This window comes from Cryptococcus depauperatus, chromosome 4 (genome assembly GCF_001720195.1).
Source record: "Cryptococcus depauperatus CBS 7841 chromosome 4, complete sequence".
Classification (NCBI taxonomy): domain Eukaryota; kingdom Fungi; phylum Basidiomycota; class Tremellomycetes; order Tremellales; family Cryptococcaceae; genus Cryptococcus; species Cryptococcus depauperatus.
In genome coordinates this window covers 1,527,846-1,548,150 of record NC_089471.1, presented here as the reverse complement: position 1 = coordinate 1,548,150, position 20,305 = coordinate 1,527,846, and the positions used below count along the sequence as shown (strand labels likewise).

Sequence of the window (20,305 nt, the reverse complement as noted above, 5' to 3'; positions counted from 1 at the left end):
CAGAGTACTTATTACGTAACAAGTCCATAAAGCTTCTAATTCAGCATCTTTCTCAGCCAAAATGTATGAGAGGAGCTGGAATTAAGGAAGACATACTGGAATGCCGATAGTCTAATGAAAAATTTACTGTTGTCTTCCCCATAGATCTTCCCTTTTTTGGCAAACAAAGCATCAAATTACTATTATCGTAATCATTTCTTCGACTTGATATCTAAATCTCTCATCTCATCCAAATAAACGGAATCAATTATGGAAAATTTATTAACACGTGTATTTTTGGTCAACAATGATGATGTAACGATTTATCATGTTTGTATCAAGTTTCTTATTCTATAATAACTTTTCATGATACCATTCAAAGTGTTTGACACTTTCAGCGCTTACCCATAATATCATTGCATGGCTAGGACAGAAAGAGCCGGGCTGGTGGGAGCTAATCACTATCCAATGTCTGCAAATGGATCTCGAGTAGGTCATGATGCGGCGTCTGGCAAAGCAGGCCATGCTGTACCAAAACAGAATCCTCTGGCAGACCTTATAGATAGCGAAGTGGTTTATGTGGATCATTTAGAATTCATTGTCAGCGTAAGTAGCATGGCTCTTGGGCTTGATGATGTCGCCTATGTAGACGCTCACGTTTTTTGCAGGGCGCTGCCGGAGCATGGTCAAAATACAACCTACCACCGCCTAGGCTTGATGCGATGTTTAGATGTGTAAAAGCAATACAAGGGATCAACAAACTATTTGTGCAGGTTGGTTTGGAGGCTTCATTATGACATGTAAAAATACCAACACTTTCCCTCAGAAACTACAATCTATCGGTCCAGCTCCTTCTAATCCCAACACCCTTGGAGACCTTCTTATGCGTTGGGTAAGTTGTTAAACTTCTCAAAAATAGCCTTGGTTTTGAAAGCTTCTCAGGTTGGTGATCTCGACCCTGTTTATCACCGTTACTGCATCAGTTATTTTACACATTTCGACTCTAACGCGCATGTGTCAAAAAACAAAATCCTTTCTGCCCTTATTAATGAATACTCCAAGTCATGCCCACCGTCTCCACCATCAACCCAATGGACCCTTGATGAGTTGTTTCTTCTTCCATATCGCCGCCTCAAGTATTATAAGAAAATGTATATGCGCTTGTTGAAGAACAGCAAAGAAGGACAGAATGTTTATGATTTATTGACAAATGCCAATCAGAGGCTGGATTCTTTGCTCCGAGAAATAGAGGCAAGGCTGGGAATGGATGTCAATGATCAGGAGGAAGAGCAGATCTATGGAAATAAACTGGCAAGTTCAGAGAACTATGTAATGGCGATCGGAAAGTTCGTAAACATTAGTTTCACGGCGTGGACAATTACATTAACCTGCTACTACTCAGTGGTTATTCGCAAGATCGTCGAACGAGAGAAGTTGGTGTCTCCGTCCCAACTAACCCTTCGCAGCAGATCCCACATATAGCTGAAAACAATCTGGCAGTTTCACAAAAGCAGTCATTCTTGTACGACTTGGAGTACAGAGTTGATACTGAAAGGACCGTTGACCTTTTCACCATGCAACCAAAGGTAAGTTCAACAGAGAAAAGTTTTGATTTTTGCTCACGTTGGAGCTTGCTCTTCAGCAATGTAAACTCCAAATAAATCCCGAGAACTTATCTTTCACTCGATTTTTACGATCTTCACATGATGTGACTCTGCAGTTCACTCCATCTGCTACCCGTCAGCAAATTGTATCCAAGCGAGCCCATATCGTTATTCTCAGCGATCTACTTATCATTACTGAATGGATGACTGCAAATGACAGGGCAGCTAAAATTGAACAAATCGCGAGAGAACAGCCCGAAAGGGCGAGAAAAAACGAGCAGATGCCAGAATTGTGGCTCAAATTCCCGCCTCTGACAGGCAAGCATCTGGTCGTCAAAGGAGAGCAAGGTTTGTTCATAATGAAGCGGATTATCTCGCATACACGATTGAAGCTGATGTCATTGTAGACAAAGTGGCGATTGTGACTGTGCTACGTAAAGAGCTGTTTAATGTGCATGCAAGTTCAAAAGAGTCAAGAGATCAAATCATAAAGGATCTGAATGAATGTGCTCAATTTGTTAGCTCTGGTATGTTCTATTTGCGTATGACGTTCAACTCATCATCTTTCGGATGGTTTAGGTGGATCGTCAACAGATACGCAAGTGTCGACAATGCCTCTTGTAATGTCACACTTGTCTCTGTCGACATCACGACCCCCTCGGGTTCTATCAGCTGACAGGAACATTGCTGGTCACACTTCTCAAGCGAGCCTGGTGTCTAGAATGACGCTGCAGTCAGATGAAGTCAATCAACCTCTATCGGATTCAAGACCACCAGATGCTTCTCAACATGTTTCCACGTCAATGTCTACTTTACCTCCTCGCGGAACAAGTTTGAATAATTTACAGCCGTCTTCACAGCCTGTTGCTCGTTGGAGTAATTCACCAGATATGGAAGAACCGCAACGTCAAATGAAACCTACATCTTCAGGTGAAAGCTACGCACTCGGTGGACCTCTTGATTCATTCCCGTCTCAAGGCTTGTCACCGGATTGGGATTCTCGGAATCCTCGACATGAGGCACCTAACCCTTCTGGCGCCCAAATTTTGCCCAGGATGTCAAATAACCCCTACCCGACAACATTGACTAGGTGGCCTGAGGAGGCTTCTACACTTGTCAACGATCGCTCCTGGGATACAAAATCCACTGGTGGAAGTGTACATCGCGATTTATCATCTCCGTTACCTGATCAAGAACAAGAGGCCAAGATTGGGCCTGCAGTGATAACCGCTTCCATGAAATGCAAGGTGTTTCTAAAGCAATCTCACCAACAATGGAAGCCGCTTGGGGCGGGTAAGCTTACTTTATATTCGGAAACTGGCAGCAACGCGAAACAGTTAGTGGTCCAGTCTGGATCATCTGGCAAACAAGTGTTGCTTTCCACAGTCCTGTCGACCGATGGAGTAGAAAGAGTAGCAAAAACGGGGATCGCAATAGAAGTTTCAGATCGTGGAAGACGTACGGGTGTTGTGTACATGATTCAGTTGGGGAATGAAAAGTCTGCAGCAGGACTTTTTCATACACTGTTAGTGGGAAGCGATAGGGCTCTTTAATTATGGAGATTCCTTTCTAGCATGATACGTTTCTGTTGGCATTGATACGGTGTAATGATAGTTCTTGCCTCTCGTTGCTTATAATACCAGCCACTTGAGGCGATAATACTGTTCAGTTCAGGCGATTATATACTGATTTATATTTTCCCTAAACAAGTGTATGGTCTATAAGCTCAATCAAGACTTCACAAAAATGAAGCAGCCGCAACTTACAATCTACAAAACTCGAGTAACAAGACGTTCACAGTAAACTTTCTGTCCAATGATGATCTAGGAAGGATACAGCCAAGATTACATCGATGAGAGCTTTGTTTGCCTACAATGAATGGTCATCTTAAACACCTTAGGATCGTTGATTTGACTGGTTTCACCCCAATCGCAGAACGGCACTTTCTAATATCCTTGTGAAAAGTTCAAAGAGGCATTCTAGAGCAAATGGTCTTCCAATGAGGACCTTACAAACTGTATAAAACTTGCAAATTTGGACTAATCTAATTTCACAAATTAATATGACATGATGTTTCTGTTTTCAAGAACAAAAGTGGATCAAATCTGGCATAGGTGCGATATTGTTCTACATTATGAAGAAGCGCATGGAATAACTAGGCCCAGTCGTATTGAAAAATAGGCGATGAGATAGGATTTTGCATTTTCACTCCAATCAACCAATAGAGAAGATAAGGCGAGATAAGAAAACAATATAGAAGGACAAATTAGAGGGAGGAGCAATCGATGAAATTGTGTAATCGATTGGAAGACAGGGGGCGAAGGCAGCATTTTGGTTTAAATAGAGTGTATCATTATTTCAATAATTCCTTGATAGCCTAATATCCTATGTTAGCAGCTAGACACATAGCTTTTTAACAACAACGCACATGTTGAGCATAAGCAGCATTTGCCTTAGATTGCTTTGATGCAGTCCGAGTCCTTCCGGCAGTAATTGCTTCTTGGACCCAGGTCTGAGTGATTTGATCTCTGATATCAGCCTTAAAAGCACTAGCAAAGTCCCCAATAAGACCAAGAGAGGCAGCACAAAAGCCCTCGGACCGCTCTTTATCCGCCCAACAGGTTTCCAAGAAAGAAAGAATTCCAGGTACATAGTCACGAATGATGCTCGCTAGACAAATTAGCGATAGCATGATTACAGCACAAGCGACTTACTTTCTGAATCTCCAAGTCCGTTCATAATCCCAATAAACGCATCTACTATTGCTTCCCTCATCATCTGAACAAAGTCAATCATAGCTTCATCTCCAGGCGGTGCTGTAGTCGATCCAGCTTGTGAAAGAATTGACATGGTTGCTTCTAAATAAGGCTTGAAAGCTGGACCAACTGCGAGAGCCATCTCACCAATGGCTGAAATGGCACAAGGCTTGACATTACGATCTGCAACCGGTGATCGTAAGATCTCAATAAGGGAAGACATGATTGACTCGGCGTAAGGCTGTATAGCGTCATTCACTGATCGTGCAATGTCAGAAGTTACAAAGATGCCAGCCTGCGTGACTGAAGCATCCTCATGAGAACCGAGAGCAGAAATCATGTAAGGAGCAAACGCCTGTAGGTACTTGTTAAATCCTGCTTCAAGTGCAGACGCAAGACCTCCAATAGTTGTGAACACTTCTTCAAGTATGCCAGATTGTTTACCAGCGATAGACAAAAGACCAATCAGGTTGGTCATAAGCCTATCCGCGAAAGGAACAGCTAAAGCGGGCGATCTACGAATGAACGCAGAAATGACAACACAATTGTTGACTTGCATGTCATTCCAATTGTTGCGATCATCCATTCCCAATAATTGGTCGTGAATGCCCATAAGAGCTTCCTGGCGGGCAATGAAGGCAAGAGCAACTTCCTGCACCACCGGAAGAGTGTCATTTGCTGAAGATGCAAGGAATGTCGAGATGGTCTGTACCGCAGCACTCCTGCTATTTGATTGGTTATTGGGTCGTTCAGCGATTGGCATCAGTTCTTTGAGAACGCCAGAATAGTATTCAGATATAGCATTTGTTTCAGTTTCTTCATTTGATCCTGATGCTTGGGAAACTTGCATGACTATGTTGTTAAGGGCAGCGCAACAGCTATTGCAAGTTCTGGGAGATGTATTGAGCCCCATCGCAAGAGTTGTGATTAAGTTGCGGAGATGGATAGAGGGATCGATAACCTCAAGCATTGTCTCTGTAACCTTGCTCAAAGTCCACGCTACAGTGTCTCGTACTTGCAAACTTGGGTCAGATTGCATCATACTGATGAGCGCGCTGAGGGCTTGAGTAACAAGAGGAGCAAGGGTCATTGGATCTGGGCCATCGAGAATTGAGCCGAATGCCATGACAGCAGCTTCTCGATGTTGCCAGTCATCTCTTGTGATACCAGCTTCTACGAATGGAACGACAGGGTTAACAATGTCATCGCCAATGTTTTGTGCTAGTAGTTGAAGACAGGCAGCAGCAGACATAGCTTTCGTCCAGTCATCTTCGTCATCGTCTTCACTTTGTTGAGAGAGAAGATCAAGAAGGACCGGTAATATGTCATTGAGAGCAGCTTTGGCGAATCCTTTGGATTCGACCTCAGGGTGATCACCAAGCTGAAACGCCTATTCAATCAGCTACAAATGACAACATTGCAACGAGTCTACAATGGGGCAAACTCACTTCCTGAGCCTGTGAAGACAAGTCAATTTCCTCCTCACAAACTGTGCTCCAGAATTCTATAGCTTGTAGTGCTACCGGTTCTTCAGGATGTTTCATACCCATAATAGTTAACTGGTATGGGTCAGATGTGGTCCTCTTCGAGAAGAGCACTTGCTTACGCCAAACAGAGCACGTTCCATATAAAAGTCCATTTTATCGTAGTAAAGATGCATGATTTGAACGAGACACTCGAAAGCACCAATTTGAACAGGAACAGATGAGCTTTGTGTAGCCTCGCACACGACTTGCATGATGTAGTTTCGCTCGCCCTGGTGAAAAGTTAAATTATATTGTCGATGACACTGAAATGAACAAGTTGGACCCACCTCTCGTTCAAAATTGTTACGAATAAAGCTAAGAGAATTATACAATGCCTGTATGGCGGCATGCTGAACTTCATGACTAGGCTCTTCCTTACGAGCTCCTTGAACGACTGCAGTCAAGATTTCATTTGAACTAGCGGCAAGAATATCCGGCCGCTAGAGGCAATGAGCATGCGCAAAAGAATTCAGTAGAGATTACTTACAATGACCTCACAGATGTAACCAACAGTCTGTAAAGTGTTCACTCGTAAGCCTGTGTTGTCTTGGTTCTGAACAAATTCAAGTAATTGGGGAATCAATTCCTGCCAGCGACCTGCTGGTAACTCAATAGCGGCAATTGCTGAAACACATTGAGCAGCGACAGCACCAGCTCTATGCTGTGGAGAAGCGAGGGTTGAAAGAGCTAAATGCTTAAGAGATGCAGCCATTTCATTAGGAAGATTCAACCACCGCTCAGAGAGTTCCGGTTGATTCGCCGTATCCTTGGATGCTTCAGCAAATTGTGCAACCAGGCCGCATTAATTTATACGTACTCGTGCCGCAATTGCATTCTTAAAAGCCAAACCGGCGGCGTATCTAATGTCCAAAACCTGGTCCTCATTGACAAGTTCTGCTGCCAGGGTTTGAAGATAGCCATACTATATGCAAGACCTGTATGAGTATCAAACGATCAATAAGGACTGCACCCACGAAATTATCCCTTGCAGCTGCTTCCAATTGCTGGGTAGCTGACTCTCGGGTGGACTGATCTAAAAAATATCTAATGAGTGGCGAGATCGTGAACACGGATGATACTTACCAGATGTAAGAGAGTCCTGGAGGAGCTGAGCGGCATTCATATTGCTGAGTGGAAAGCAATGTTGGTGCTCAATTCCAAATTGTTTGCGAAGAAGAAAAGTAAAATGTTTAAAACAAGAAGTTGGTCATTGCTCACGCGTCTTAATGTGGGAGAAAATCACAAAAACAAATAAAAGTCTTAATATTTATTCTTATTCTTTATCTACTGTAAAATATAGAGATTTCTTGGAATTATTCGATGTCAAACCATCTGTTGTATTATGATTGGTTTTTACTTTCCTCGTTCAATAGCAATATGCGTGTTGGACAATTGCTGGGAGTCACGACTCGTCTGCTTTGTGACCTGACTCTATCAAACCATTCTTGCAACTCAATGACAATCGTGAGCATCGAGCAATCTTTCCAATCAAGGCAAGCTAGATTCAGTGCAGTAATTGATGCATTGTACTTTCACCTTGTTGAAGAACCGAGTATCAACTCCCTACGCATGATAATACGGACCACAAATGATACAAGACAGTCACTTGATTTAGAGGCCCTTTGAACTTATCGGTTCGACCAATTCCATCTTAACCTTTCCCCTTTGCGTGTTCTCGTCTTTCTCTACAAATAGATCGACCATTATTTTGTCAAACACCGCCACTTGAACACGATTTTCATTCGTGTTCAAAGAAGGTAGGGAGATAACATAGTTATCTGGATCGTATGTGTGTAATTTTTTTTCAAAAATGATCAGGCCCTCTAAGCCCAGCCTTTCCAACGACATCAGCTATAGACAATAAACCTCTTGTGAATTTCTTACTTTGTTACAAAAACAGCCAAACCATTGCTGAATGTTCTAATAACGAATGCCTCCTCTCTTCTTTTTTGTCCATCTCCTTTACCTGTGTTCTTATGCCACTCTTTTAGTGACAAGCCAACAAAGAATTCCACACTGGTTCTGCCTGCCATTTGGGCTGACCTATGCTTACGATTGACATTATTTAACAATCGTTCAATATGAGTTTTGGATGTGAGAGAAGGATCAAGAGGCGTGTAGTTTATCGATGCCGCCAACTGACGATGGATCAAGATATCGGCGTAACGTCTAATGGGTGACTTTATAGCTGTCAATGTAATATATTCGCCAGGAATCAGTTAAAAAGATAGGTAACGTACTGTAAAGTGAGTGTATATGGGGGTTGCTAAACCATAATGCGCATACTGATTTTTTGATACGCTTCCAGAACAGAAATATTCGGCAGCAAGCATACATCTGGTTGCCATGATTCGAACCAAAGTATTAAATTCTGGTTCATTAGGCACCTAGCCGACTCAGAATATTGCCAAAACGATTTCTTGAATGACTTACAGTACATGCATCCAGAGACTCGGCTAAAGCTTTTGATGATGAAACGTCGAGCTGCATACCTTTACGTTTCATAAGAAGATCTTGAAGAGCTTCAAAATTCGTTTTGGGTGGGGGCATATGGCGGCTAGACCCCTTTATAAGTATGTCGATCATGATACCAAGAAAATAAAACTAACCGCAGAACCGCTATGGCTGGAAAAGTTTCCTGGACTCTCTGAGCCACTGAGATATTAGCCAGCAACATAAACTCCTCAACCAAAGAGTTTGTTTCTTTCAATTCCTTTTGTTCGACATTGATTGGCTCAGCACTTTCCGAAGAGTTGAGATGGATCTTTAGTTCAGGTGAAGAAAGTGAGAGAGCTCCCATAGATTTTCTAACTGCTTTGAGATTGATAGCCAGAGTATTCAACAAGCGTATCGAATTTGTGAGAGGATCGTTCAAGCTCCTGTTGATGGATGATTATGTTAAAATTCTATATTTAGGATTTATAAGACCCACTTATCGTCTTTTCTGATTTGGGCAGCTTCGTAGGTAAAAGCCTCCATACTCTTTATAACACTTTTGGTAAATCTAACGTTCCTGATTTCTGCATTGTCCGTCATTTCCTATAATTTATGAAACCTATAAGCATTGACATAACTTTGTAAAGCAGAAAGACATACCCAGATAACACTGAAGGCTAGCCTTTCAACGGCGGGGCGTAGGCTGCAAAGATTTGTGCCAAGTAGACCTGGCAACATATCAATTCTCTTATCAACGAGATAGACGGTGTTTCCTCGGGCAGCGGCTTCAGAATCCATGGGTGTGTTGGGATGAACAAAAAAAGAAACATCGGCGATATCTAGATTGATCCAGTGGACCCAACATTAGCAAGATATAAACAAGGAAAATGAAGATGATTGGCCGGTTTATGCATTTGACTTGATCAGAAAATCACTCACGAACGCCAACTTGGATCAATCCATTGGGTAATCTTTGAGCATGAAGAGCATCGTCGATATCTTGACATCCTGGAGGATCAATACTACATATGGGTAGTTTTCTCAAATCCTCTCTATCCCTCCACTCTAGGCTATCGATGGATTTCGGTGGTACTGTCCATTTGTCGCCTTGTGATGGTAGGCATGACATGATAGATTTGCCGAAAGGCCTGTAAGGTATTTCATACTCCAACATTATGCTTTCTCGCTCGGCGTCTTTATCTTCAATAGCTCCCAAAGCTCTTACAAAGTGTCCATCTGGATAACGAGACGACACATTCCAAGAATCGATGGTCACTAGCATTTTCTGTCCCACCAAGGATGGAGCTTGCCTAGTGCGCATTCTAATCCTAGGTAACACTCTTTCCACAGGAGTAGCAAAAACAGTCTGCTGGGCTGAGCTTGTAGAAGAAAATGCAGATAGCGACGTTTTATCAATGTGACAAACATACGTTCGTCGATTTCGTTTCAGAATACCTACAACGCGGCCCGTAGGGAGGACATGACTCTTTCTTGTAACTGTTTGATTGGTATCCAACACTCTAACCTGCTTTTGGGGAGATTCCTTGTTATACACAGCTCCATGATCTTCATCGCCGACATCGTCATACTTCAACGCCGCTAAACAAATAGATGTCAGTACACTTTCCTGTGGCCGGCTTGGGCCCCGGATTTAATGTAAATTGTCTTTGAGTAGCAAAGGGCAAGCTAGGTGATACACTCGCCTTCTTGATCGACTACTTCAAGTCCCGGCTCTTTCCAGTTGCTCTCTGGAAATATCTCAACAACGACGAGATCGCCATCAATAGCACGATTTAAGTTTTGTCTTCCTGTCAGCAGAACAGGTTTAGAAAGCGAGCGAACGTTCACCTTCCCCTATAGAGATTGTCAGGAGTGGACTTTCTGAAGAGCCAGCCAACATATAAAAAGGTTGGATGAAACGCACTTCAAGATAGTTATATGTATTGGCCATGAAATTTCCTTCGTAATAGCGGCCTGTCTTTACGCCAGCAACAAGAACTTCTTCTTGTAAATACTGTGTATATCTTTAGTTTCACGAGCCCAAGCAAGAGAAAGTTATACATACATCTGGATAGATGCGCCTGATATTCGTGCTGATCTTTTCAGTATCTTCAACACCGCCGACGACAAGGTCAATAAGCATCTCGCGCTCTTGACTTTCAAAACCTTCGACATAATCTCTAGTCGAGACTGCAACAATACCTTGCTCTTCAGCAAGATTACGGTTGGCCCGGTCATCTGTCAATAATACTAGAACAGGAGGAGAATCAATGGAATGAAGAAGATGTTCTCGATAAAAAACGATTGTCTGCCTGATAGATCGGTCGTTTCTGTCGTTGATTTGTTCTCGAACATTGTTCTGATGTATCTGACGCACTGTGGCAGTTTCACGCCGCTCCTCATTCCACCACACCCAAACAAGTCGGTCCTGATCTTGTAAAAGCTGACGAAGGCGGTTGTAAAGTGGTAGAGAACGATGTCGGGTTTCACGAATAGTTGTTGAGGGTATGAGTAATGGAAGCGTTGGTGGTAAAGCCACGAGGAGATCCATCTACCATGTTTTAACATACAAGCCCCGGTATCTCGTCGTGATTGACAAAACATTTGACACACTAACCTGATGAAGGATGATGTTGGTATCAATGACCAGCCAGTGCCCAGTTTGACCAAACTTGAGATGGCTTTGATAACCACTTCTTGGTAAAACGCCTCTATATTCAGCAAGCTTTGAGCAAAGATAACAACCCTCAAGGCCGCAAGGGATATCATCCCGTACGTATCGCTCTCTCAAGACTGTTTACCATCAGCATCAATAAATCATCTATAATAGCTTCATTTACCATTAATAACCTTGCCACTAACTGTTTTCCTCATAAATCTATTCAGAGATAGACAATCATCTTGCCGAGCGCGTTTGAGAATACTGATCCGCAGGTCGGTCTTTTCAACCATGCTAAAAAGTCTACTCAAGTAAGATAGGTTGAGCGGTTGATGAAGCGATATGAAGAGATGGAAATGCTAAAAGAGTTGAGGTTGAAATGATATGTATGTAGGTAATGACGAGCAAATTGTTATTTTGACGAAGTACTAAAAAGTTAAATTGAAACTTGATTACAGTAGATGGCTATTTTTCAAAAAAATAGATTAGAATAAAATCAATAATATCATTAACCAAACAGTAATTAAAACTGAAGATGATTTTAAATTCACACAATTTCATATTACTATCCAACATATTTAAAAAATCTTAACACATTTTCTGTGGTCGCATTCAACTGATTTTTTGCCATTCGGCATAAGCTTGAAAGTAAGAGGAGATATCGGCCGTAGGTGGTCCATACTAGGCCATTCAAGTCGACAGTTGTAGGGATTCATTGCTTTTCATCATCAAAAGTACCTACGTAATCAAAACAACCTTCTCTCTGCCATTCATGTACATGCAGTTCTTCTTAGCAATTCCTCAAACCTTTTGATTCGTCCAACAAACTGCTTTTTTCGAGTATCATTCTAGCAAGTCTGATCCTGGAATAGTGCAACGCGTTTCTGTCAGAACCTTGGAATTATGACATGGAATATAGCCAATAAGTAATAATGCAACGTAGATTGCATTATTGTGACCTTTTGGTACAGAGCGTGGATATTAATTATTGGTAATATTCATGACAGTACACTCCAGCCAATTGAGTCAGATCATCTAAAATTTGTACCCTTGTGTTGATATCGAGAGTGATTTCGATAGCTGTGTTGTCACTGATGATTGGGCACTCGTGTCAATAAGACCATGTCAACTTACGATAAAGGAAAACTTACCATTTGGTCATGATACCTTGTACAATTCTGCTTGGTATTTTGATGATTATCTCTGGATTCAGGAGTAAGATTATAGCCTCCCGATCCCTAATTTGTTTGCCGGTTTCTCTTGTCTCAACTTTGAATAAGTGTAATGACAGATACGTCCTAAAATTTCTTTTCTTTACTCGGCAATCTCATACTCAGCAACGATACACGAGTTTGTGACTCATATTCGATTCCATTGATTGTACAGAGAGAAAGCCATCATGTTAAGCACCTCTAAACCAACCTTGCATCTCCTAGCGTCCCAAATATGTCTGGCCATCATATTATACTTTGCCAGCGCCAGACTCCACTATCGCAGACCTGCAAATGAACACTATAGTAACGATAATATCCTGTAAGCTGAGAACAATCAAGTTTCTGAATCCAGACCTTCTCACAACATTACTGCAGTCAACGGATATAACGACTCTCCTCGAGAATTATCATACTCTCAAAGGCCAAAGATAGTGCTTATTTCAACGTTCATTGTTCTCAGCGAAAATGAGATGAAACTGTCATGAATATTACCAATAATTAATATCCACGCTCTGTACCAAAAGGTCACAATAATGCAACGTAGATTGCATTATTACTTATTGGTAATATTCATGACACAGAACCAACTGAGACATTACGTAAAATACTCCTGGTGCGCCAAACTCCACTTTTGTTGATAGATCGATTACCTTGCTCAGACAATTATAACACATACAACTAGAACACTTTGCCATCATTATAAAGTTAATGGCTGTCTAGCAACTAAGCTGACAGCAGCTACACACATGACTATGAGTGATGGGTATTCTACATTGAGTTGTGAGTTGCTATGTTTCTGTTCCTTTTTGGACTCTAATCTCCAGACAACGGTATTTGCCATATTCCGTGATTTCTGAGTGTTTCTTTTTTTGGACCGATTGAATATGCTTTAATATGAGTATTCTGTTTTCACGATAGAATGAAAGGACTGCATGTAATTGATTTTTACATGAAGCTATTTCCTGCACTTCTTTGTGTGTTACTCTAGAGCCTTTGTTGCAGTTTTGAAGGTCTCTTGACGCTGATTCGGATATGATTTAATTTCTCCAGCTGTGCAATCAGATGAGTTATAGTGACACGTAAAACTAAAATGAAAAGATTACATCTTAACAGTCTTATCTTTCCCTCCACTGACTACTTTGTCGGCAATAAAATCGACGCAATAGACTTCGTCGGTATGTCCAGGTAAGTCGTTGCCTATTTTGTACGTTTTCAGGTTCCATAACTGGCATGAACGTAACCATGTTAGAAAAGATCTGTGAGACTAACAATAAGGAACCGACCTTCAGAGTAGAATCTTTACTTGCACTGACCAGCATCCTAGAGTCTGCTGACCAAGCAATTCTATAGACAGCTGCTACATGGCCCCTCAAATTCGCAATGAACTTTCCCGTCCTCCCATCCCAGAGTTTAACGGCATTGTCAAATCCTGCGCTCGCAATCATTCGTCCATTTGGAGAAAATGCAACATGATTGACTTGCTTTTGGTGACCAGTAAGGCGTGCGAGCGGTTTCTTCGCAATTGCAGCGGAGGTATGGGTGGAAGATGCTTGGTTGGGCCAAAGAAAAAGAGTATTGTCATCAGAGCCTGTGATAAGAGTTTCGGGATGTGACGCTGTTATTTCCTTGTATCGATTCCAGGCTTGTTCTTTCGCTATAGTGACTTTCAGTATGGGGCAAACAGGTAAGCTCAAAAAACATATACAGACCTTCGCTTGCGTTAGTAGTGTTCTTGCCAGTATGATCAAAGCAACCAGTCCTCAATACGTAATCAGTATTCAACGCCATTGTATTGATCCAATGCGCATGTTCACTCATGGTCCTCAGAAGCGTTCCCTACGGATAGTTTTAGTCTATTTGCAAATCATTTTGATAAAGAGAAGATACGTCTTGACCACTCCAAACCTTGACAGTACAATCGCTACTTCCTGTATAGACAATGTTTTCTCCACCCCACTTTACACAATTGACGCTCGCAGCGTGACCGGATAGTACGAATTCCAATTTTCGAAGCAAAGTATTCCAAATCCTTGTTGTACCATCTTTGGAAGCCGACGCTAGCCTCGGACTCCGAGTATCGACAGAAACTAAATGCAAAGGCTCAAAGGCCAGGGCATTAATCCATTTGGAATGGCCGTAAAGAGGCACACCTAACGGTTGGCCCTTGATAGGATCCCAGAGTCTGACTTGACCATCATGTCCACCCGTGGCAAGTATTTGTTCTTGAGGATCCCATTCAACGGCAAGAATCCATCCTTTGTGCCCTGAAAGAGTCCATTTGGGCGTTTCGGTGTCCATGTCCCACACCCGACAAGTAGCGTCTCCCGAACCTGTAGCAGCATATCGACCAGAAGGAGAGTGAGCACAACAGAGTATTGGAGATGAATGACCTAAAGCCCAATCAGACTACTGCTGATCATCTGACAAAGATTGGATATACCACTCAGAGTTGCTGTACATCTTCCTATGCTTCTTACTTTGAATGCCGCCTGTGGTTCACACCATAACTCAAAGATGTTTTCCGAGGAGAATGCATTCGATCTGACGTCGATCGCATCAGCAAAGATGGAATTGTTGATTTGTATCCGAGGCAACGCTGAAGAGCCTGTGGTAGGTAATGCACTAGGTGCAAGGTGGAAAGCGTACGGTTGAGGATCTTCAATCTGTTAAAAGTCAATGTGACGTTTCGCCAACTATATCAGCTCACATTCCCCTGTAACTGATTAACGAGAAGCTGAAGAGCATCTCTATTTGTATCAGCTGGCATATTGATCGCAGGTCCAAGGTTTGAGCCATCTTCTATAGATTTGAACTGGACGACTATTGAGGGTATGCTTTTTGGTTCTGCCTTTATTTCAGGCAGCAGTGATTGCGCATAAGCTGATCGCTGCCGCTTCGCAGGCGGTAGAAGAGCTGCCATGATGTATTGCGATAGATGAATATAAGAATAATGTCTAGTAGAGGAATTTTACGAAAATGTAAATAATCTTTTGCAATATTTAATACGCGTCAGAAAGTTATAAATTTTATCTTGCCTCCACTATGGGTTCTATTGATAATTATGTAGGAGTTAATTAACAATAACTTATTAATTGACTTGAGATTGCAATCTAGAATTTGAATCGTTTATTAATTCATTAAAGTCTACTTTTATTCAAAACATATTATATTTATTAAAAACCAATCAAAGTTGGCATCAATATGAGCAAGCTGTCCAGCTCACAACGTCCTTCAGATTTCCCAGAGTCATCTGATACTCACCTCCATCAGACTGACTCGTCACCATCCTCAGGTCAAGCCACAGCAACCCGGTCTTCATTTGGCTATGACTCGGCCATGTCTCTCCTCGTTGAATCTCTCAAAGACAGACTTTTATTCGCAATACCCAAGAAAGGCAGACTGCATGAGAAATGTCTAGAGTTATTGGTTGGTGCAGATATCAAGTATAATAGAGCGCACAGATTGGATGTGGCCTTGGTACAGAATATGCCTATCGCTTTGTGAGTAGTCTAGAGTGCTTCTGGTGATTTTTTTATACCTCATTTTATCTCTTGGTTCTTGTTGTATCTTGCTCCGCTGGATATAGTGTGTTCCATGGGCGCTTGGCTGCCTTGTACTCTTTTCAAGACATCCATCGGTGTGACGGGTATCAAGATGGAGTGCTCATATCATAATCTTTCTCTTTTATCAACAGAAGCTAACGCTCAACAAAAGGGTTTTCCTTCCAGCGGCCGATATCCCTCGGTTTGTTGCTTTGGGTTCAGTCGCCTTGGGTATCACGGGCCAAGACATGATTGCAGAGTCCACACATGCTCCTCTCATCACAGAGCTCCTACCCCTTGGTTTCGGCAAATGCAAACTCCAGGTTCAGGTCCCAGTCACTGGTCCAATTCAAACTCTGGAGGGTCTGTCCGCTGGTCGTATCGCCACTAGTTTCGAGGTTCTTACAGGCCAACTGTTCCATGGCGAAAATGGTGTCGATGCGATGGTTGGAAAGGGGAAGACCAGCGTAGAATATGTTGGCGGGAGCGTAGAAGCGGCTTGCGCATTAGGAATGGCCGATGGTGTTGTAGATCTTGTCGGTAAGTCATCTTTCACTTTGCATTTGTGAAACATAATTGACGATGATCAGAGTCTGGCGATACGATGCGAGCAGCGGGCCTTCACGCTATCCATACTCTTATGTCTTCTGAAGTCGTTCTGATAACGTCCTCAACTCCCCACTCTAGTTTGACCCCCACACTCTCCGCCTATATCCCTCTAATCAAATCTCGCTTTGCGGGCGTTATTGCCTCGAAGAAATATGTATACGTTTCTTATAATATTCAGAGGGCGAACCTCGTTGAAGCACTCAAAATCACACCCGGTAGAAGAGCGCCCACAGTAAGCCCCTTGGACGAAGATGGATGGGTTGCAGTGAGTGCCATGGTTGAAAGGAAAGAGGTCGCCAAGACTATGGACGAACTAGAAGAAACAGGCGCAGAAGATATCCTGATCATGGCATTAGAAAATTGCAGAGTTGGAGTTTAATTATTCCCATAGATGTGAGAACTCATGCATACACATAAAAAATGTCACAATGCAATTGTCTGTTGTGCTTTCTGAATCGTATGATAATCTAGTCCAGCTTTTCTGCAGGTAGGCTAGGTTATATGCCAGCAGTCTCTGACCAATATTTATTCTGGTTCGTCAAATACAGTAACAAATCAAGAACTATCCACTACCGATCACCTTCTCACTTTGACAGCTCAATGATGATTCCTACCGCTTCTTTCGAACAACACAGCTGAAACGCTAGCGGATGACAGCGACTGGATACTAAGTTGCAAAAACTGATTGACAGGGTTAATGGGAATTGAAGAATTGCCTGATGAGAGAACTTTCCCACCATCAGAGGCTTTGAACGAAACCAAGAGTCTACGTATTTTGTATCCCAAATCCTTGCATCTGAATACATGTACTGTCGTTTCATACGCATCATGATTTGCAAATTTCTCTTAGAGTATGGGCAACCGTTACAGGAAACTTAAAAACGGCGAAATTTTCTGCAAAAGTAGCCACTAGTTGTCTCACAGCTTCTTCGTAGACTGTATATGGTTAGTGAATTGATTACGAACCTACATGACATACAATCTATGATGGACTCAAGCTCTGATTTCAATTGCTCCTTAGCAATTTCTTGAAAAGCGCCCAGTTGTCTGGTCTGCTCCACCAGATGCGTCTCGAGACCCATGGTAGCATCCCTCAATCTCACGATAGCTTCCAAAGTTGCAGGTAACAAACGCTGAACGGTACCGAAAGCATCATGCTCAACGGAAGCGATCGCAAAGGTGACAATTACTATCAGGATATCAGCCACAATTAAATCAAATGATTGTACAGGAAGTGACCTTTAATGATGTTTTGAGCAAGAACAATATCTTTGAGAGCAACTTTAACTGCTCTCCTTGCCCACTCCTTTCCTGCCCAATCCTTTACATTCCTTTTCAAGTCTTTTGTCCTTCGAATGATCACGCCGAAAACATGTCTTCTTCGAAACTTCTCAATTGTATGCTCTTGAGCGTCTTTTGTCAGCTTTGTAGAAATTCTTGATACGCCAAGACCAGTAAGTAGAGAATTAAGGTGAATAGATGTCACTTGTACAGGTTTGTCAAGTCTACTGATTAAATTGACCTTTGGTTCGGGTTTCACCGGTGTACGAAAAATGTCAGCTCGCTGGATGGTCATAGCCGTAGTTGAAATCTCGGGAACGACTGTACGAACGACTGTCGGAGCGAAAGAGCTAATGTCACTATGTTCAAGACCAAGTTTAAGCAACAGCTCTTGCCAAAGGTGAATTGTGAGATTTGAGGACTGAGAAATACTGTTGAAAAATACTTTGCAGTGCTGAGAGGTACTGGCCATTCGTAACAGCTCCATTACTGTGAAATGCTATAATTGCAAGAAAATTGTGACATTCAGATAAAACAACAAATGAGTTAAAGAAGCAAGGCTTACTATGTGATAAAGATCGTTAGATTTCAATGCAGACAATATGTATTGCTCAGGAGTTAAGGGGCTTCTGTCGTAGAGTATTTGAAATCTAATAGGCTATAGTCAATTAGGATGGGCACTTATCTAACCTTCAAGACGTCATACTTGAGTTGTATAAGCTACTGAAACTTTTAATGGTATTTGTGACAGAACCAAGGTTATAAAATTGACTGCCAATAAATGTCGAGATAATGCCCAAGGGCTAGGAGTATTGGCAGTAAGGCGAGTAAAACTTCCAAATACGGGCCTTTTCAGCAGATTAGCATACCACCTAATCGTACAGAAGGAATGTTACTTGCCGGGTTACAGGAGCCCATAATTTCCAGTCAACCCACTGCCAAATGCTGTGTCTGATACCCAACCAACAATACGCGAAAGGCAATATTAAAGACCATAGCAAGATGGTATAAATTGTTTTCAGTCCCCATGAATTTGCAACAAGTATTGTCTTAACAAACTTTGCTAGGCTTCTCTGTGATTGTGTATTATTAACGAGATTAGAATCATTATGGTAGTACATACTTTTTCCTTTGGCCAGATTGGATTAAGGTGTTCGCCCAGAATCTCTTGAGCAGCAATATACAGAGATAGACAGATATTGGATGCCACAAGGATTACCCTAGTCTCATTGATTTGCCAAGGGTGACGCCTATCAGCAGATCGATCAGTTGGCGCTCGGAAAAACAGAATAAACATAAACATACACTGTGGGATGAAGGATGGCAAGATCAGTATTATGATGAAGAGTGCACCAGACGTTTACAACGACCGAGCTGAAAATCACATAACTGAGTAGGAACGGTGTGGTACGTTCATTTAACAAAGATGAGATGAACAAGCAAGCAATTGACTTGGTTGGGAGGAGTTTATAGGGCTCTAATTGCTATCATTGGTTTGTGTCCATGTCATATATCAGATGTATCACTCACGCGTGATGAAAGATTGCCTTGTTTTCAAGAGGAGCGCAAAGGATATAAATATTGGTATGGATGCCGCCAATATCCATGGCACACTAAGAATTGATTCTTGAATTTCGTAAGCTCATGTTTTCAGCTTAGTATTCACAGCTTGGGCGCACTCGAAGATGTTATAACAGATACAAATAAGACAATATTGATCCAAATGAAAAGCCGAATGCCGAATGAAGAGTGCCGTTTCCAAAGATATATCTTGATACTTTGCTTCAGCTAGTGTACGTATCAGGAGCTGTTATATGGATTACTCTGTACTGTCTCTCTATTTTTTTGAGAGAATTCTCCATTCAAAAGATCAGTCAAGCAAAACACAGGTCAGACCAAGACTCACGGTGTCAGTAGTCACATTAGCTGATTTTGGGAGCTCTGGGCGAGTTACAGAAGGCTGTATATTAAGTGTCGACATGCCATATAATTATGTTTTGTCGATGTGGTTAGAAGTAAGTATGTTGAAAAGATTTAGAAACTTTTGATTTTTTTATTAACAATTAGTGTATTCGTTTTCTTAAATCGCGTCAATTGACATTTTTACAGTTATTTTACCTACTAATGTAAGTGCATAGCACTTCACGCTGCCACATGAGAAAATCCGGATAAGTCCGTCAACGTAGAATACATAATTGTAGATAGAATAGTTTCTCTTTCATACTTCATTTCATATGCACCACCAGTGCTAGTTTTGCGGTATTCGACCTTAAGCGTTTCTACGAGAACCTTAAGTAATAAAACTTGTAATTACAGTGAGGCACTCAAGCCTACACTTTTTTCAAAACTACGCACGAAAAATATAGAAAGACGGAATTCTATTTTCCAAATGGAAATGACGCCACCTCTAACTCGAGGAAAGAGTGCAAGTAACGTGGAAATGGGAGCACCTGTAGATCCCAGAGAAAGCGTCGAGTCCAACAATACTGATGAATCTATGTTGGGAGTCTTTATGAAATTCGTGGCCGACCAGAATAAGCAAAATAAGAAAGCCGCGGATGAACGGGACAAACGCCTTATGGAAATTATGTTTGAACAGAACAAACGTAATGGGAAAGCCACGGAGGAGTGGGAGAAACGTTTTACGGAGAACATGATTAGACTCAAGAAGTCTGACGGAGAGACCAAATCTCTTTCCG

General features: G+C 41.9%; 6 protein-coding genes across 6 annotated transcripts; 2 read left to right on the top strand and 4 right to left on the bottom strand.

The window, feature by feature from the left end:
- Positions 1 to 399: 399 nt before the first annotated feature.
- L203_103917 (uncharacterized protein) lies at positions 400 to 3,136 on the top strand (the record flags this gene model as incomplete). The annotated part of the gene is made up of 8 exons (XM_066213307.1): positions 400 to 585; positions 648 to 752; positions 806 to 871; positions 922 to 1,325; positions 1,382 to 1,565; positions 1,622 to 1,931; positions 1,991 to 2,110; positions 2,163 to 3,136. 8 exons carry the CDS (start codon positions 400 to 402, stop codon positions 3,134 to 3,136), a joined length of 2,349 nt encoding a protein of 782 aa, XP_066069404.1.
- An 800-nt stretch (positions 3,137 to 3,936) lies between these two features.
- L203_103916 (uncharacterized protein) lies at positions 3,937 to 6,988 on the bottom strand (the record flags this gene model as incomplete). Its single annotated transcript, XM_066213306.1, has 10 exons — positions 3,937 to 3,960; positions 4,012 to 4,253; positions 4,298 to 5,729; positions 5,788 to 5,898; positions 5,946 to 6,095; positions 6,153 to 6,305; positions 6,353 to 6,631; positions 6,683 to 6,787; positions 6,840 to 6,898; positions 6,949 to 6,988. The coding sequence occupies 10 exons, from the start codon at positions 6,986 to 6,988 to the stop codon at positions 3,937 to 3,939; spliced, it is 2,595 nt and encodes an 864-aa protein (XP_066069403.1).
- A 488-nt stretch (positions 6,989 to 7,476) lies between these two features.
- On the bottom strand, positions 7,477 to 11,253 carry L203_103915 (uncharacterized protein; the record flags this gene model as incomplete). Its single annotated transcript, XM_066213305.1, has 13 exons — positions 7,477 to 7,699; positions 7,750 to 8,045; positions 8,106 to 8,252; positions 8,299 to 8,422; positions 8,475 to 8,744; positions 8,798 to 8,904; positions 8,962 to 9,140; positions 9,241 to 9,900; positions 10,005 to 10,155; positions 10,226 to 10,315; positions 10,367 to 10,852; positions 10,919 to 11,094; positions 11,142 to 11,253. The coding sequence occupies 13 exons, from the start codon at positions 11,251 to 11,253 to the stop codon at positions 7,477 to 7,479; spliced, it is 3,021 nt and encodes a 1,006-aa protein (XP_066069402.1).
- Positions 11,254 to 13,211: 1,958 nt separating this feature from the next.
- L203_103914 (uncharacterized protein) lies at positions 13,212 to 15,094 on the bottom strand (the record flags this gene model as incomplete). Its single annotated transcript, XM_066213304.1, has 7 exons — positions 13,212 to 13,224; positions 13,278 to 13,399; positions 13,458 to 13,828; positions 13,884 to 14,010; positions 14,062 to 14,564; positions 14,615 to 14,837; positions 14,882 to 15,094. 7 exons carry the CDS (start codon positions 15,092 to 15,094, stop codon positions 13,212 to 13,214), a joined length of 1,572 nt encoding a protein of 523 aa, XP_066069401.1.
- Positions 15,095 to 15,375: 281 nt separating this feature from the next.
- On the top strand, positions 15,376 to 16,704 carry L203_103913 (ATP phosphoribosyltransferase; the record flags this gene model as incomplete). Its single annotated transcript, XM_066213303.1, has 3 exons — positions 15,376 to 15,674; positions 15,889 to 16,256; positions 16,307 to 16,704. The coding sequence occupies 3 exons, from the start codon at positions 15,376 to 15,378 to the stop codon at positions 16,702 to 16,704; spliced, it is 1,065 nt and encodes a 354-aa protein (XP_066069400.1).
- A 447-nt stretch (positions 16,705 to 17,151) lies between these two features.
- L203_103912 (uncharacterized protein) lies at positions 17,152 to 19,587 on the bottom strand (the record flags this gene model as incomplete). Its single annotated transcript, XM_066213302.1, has 12 exons — positions 17,152 to 17,261; positions 17,305 to 17,514; positions 17,565 to 18,105; positions 18,172 to 18,264; positions 18,313 to 18,454; positions 18,507 to 18,679; positions 18,730 to 18,856; positions 18,912 to 19,083; positions 19,137 to 19,232; positions 19,286 to 19,376; positions 19,430 to 19,462; positions 19,513 to 19,587. The coding sequence occupies 12 exons, from the start codon at positions 19,585 to 19,587 to the stop codon at positions 17,152 to 17,154; spliced, it is 1,863 nt and encodes a 620-aa protein (XP_066069399.1).
- Positions 19,588 to 20,305: the final 718 nt, after the last annotated feature.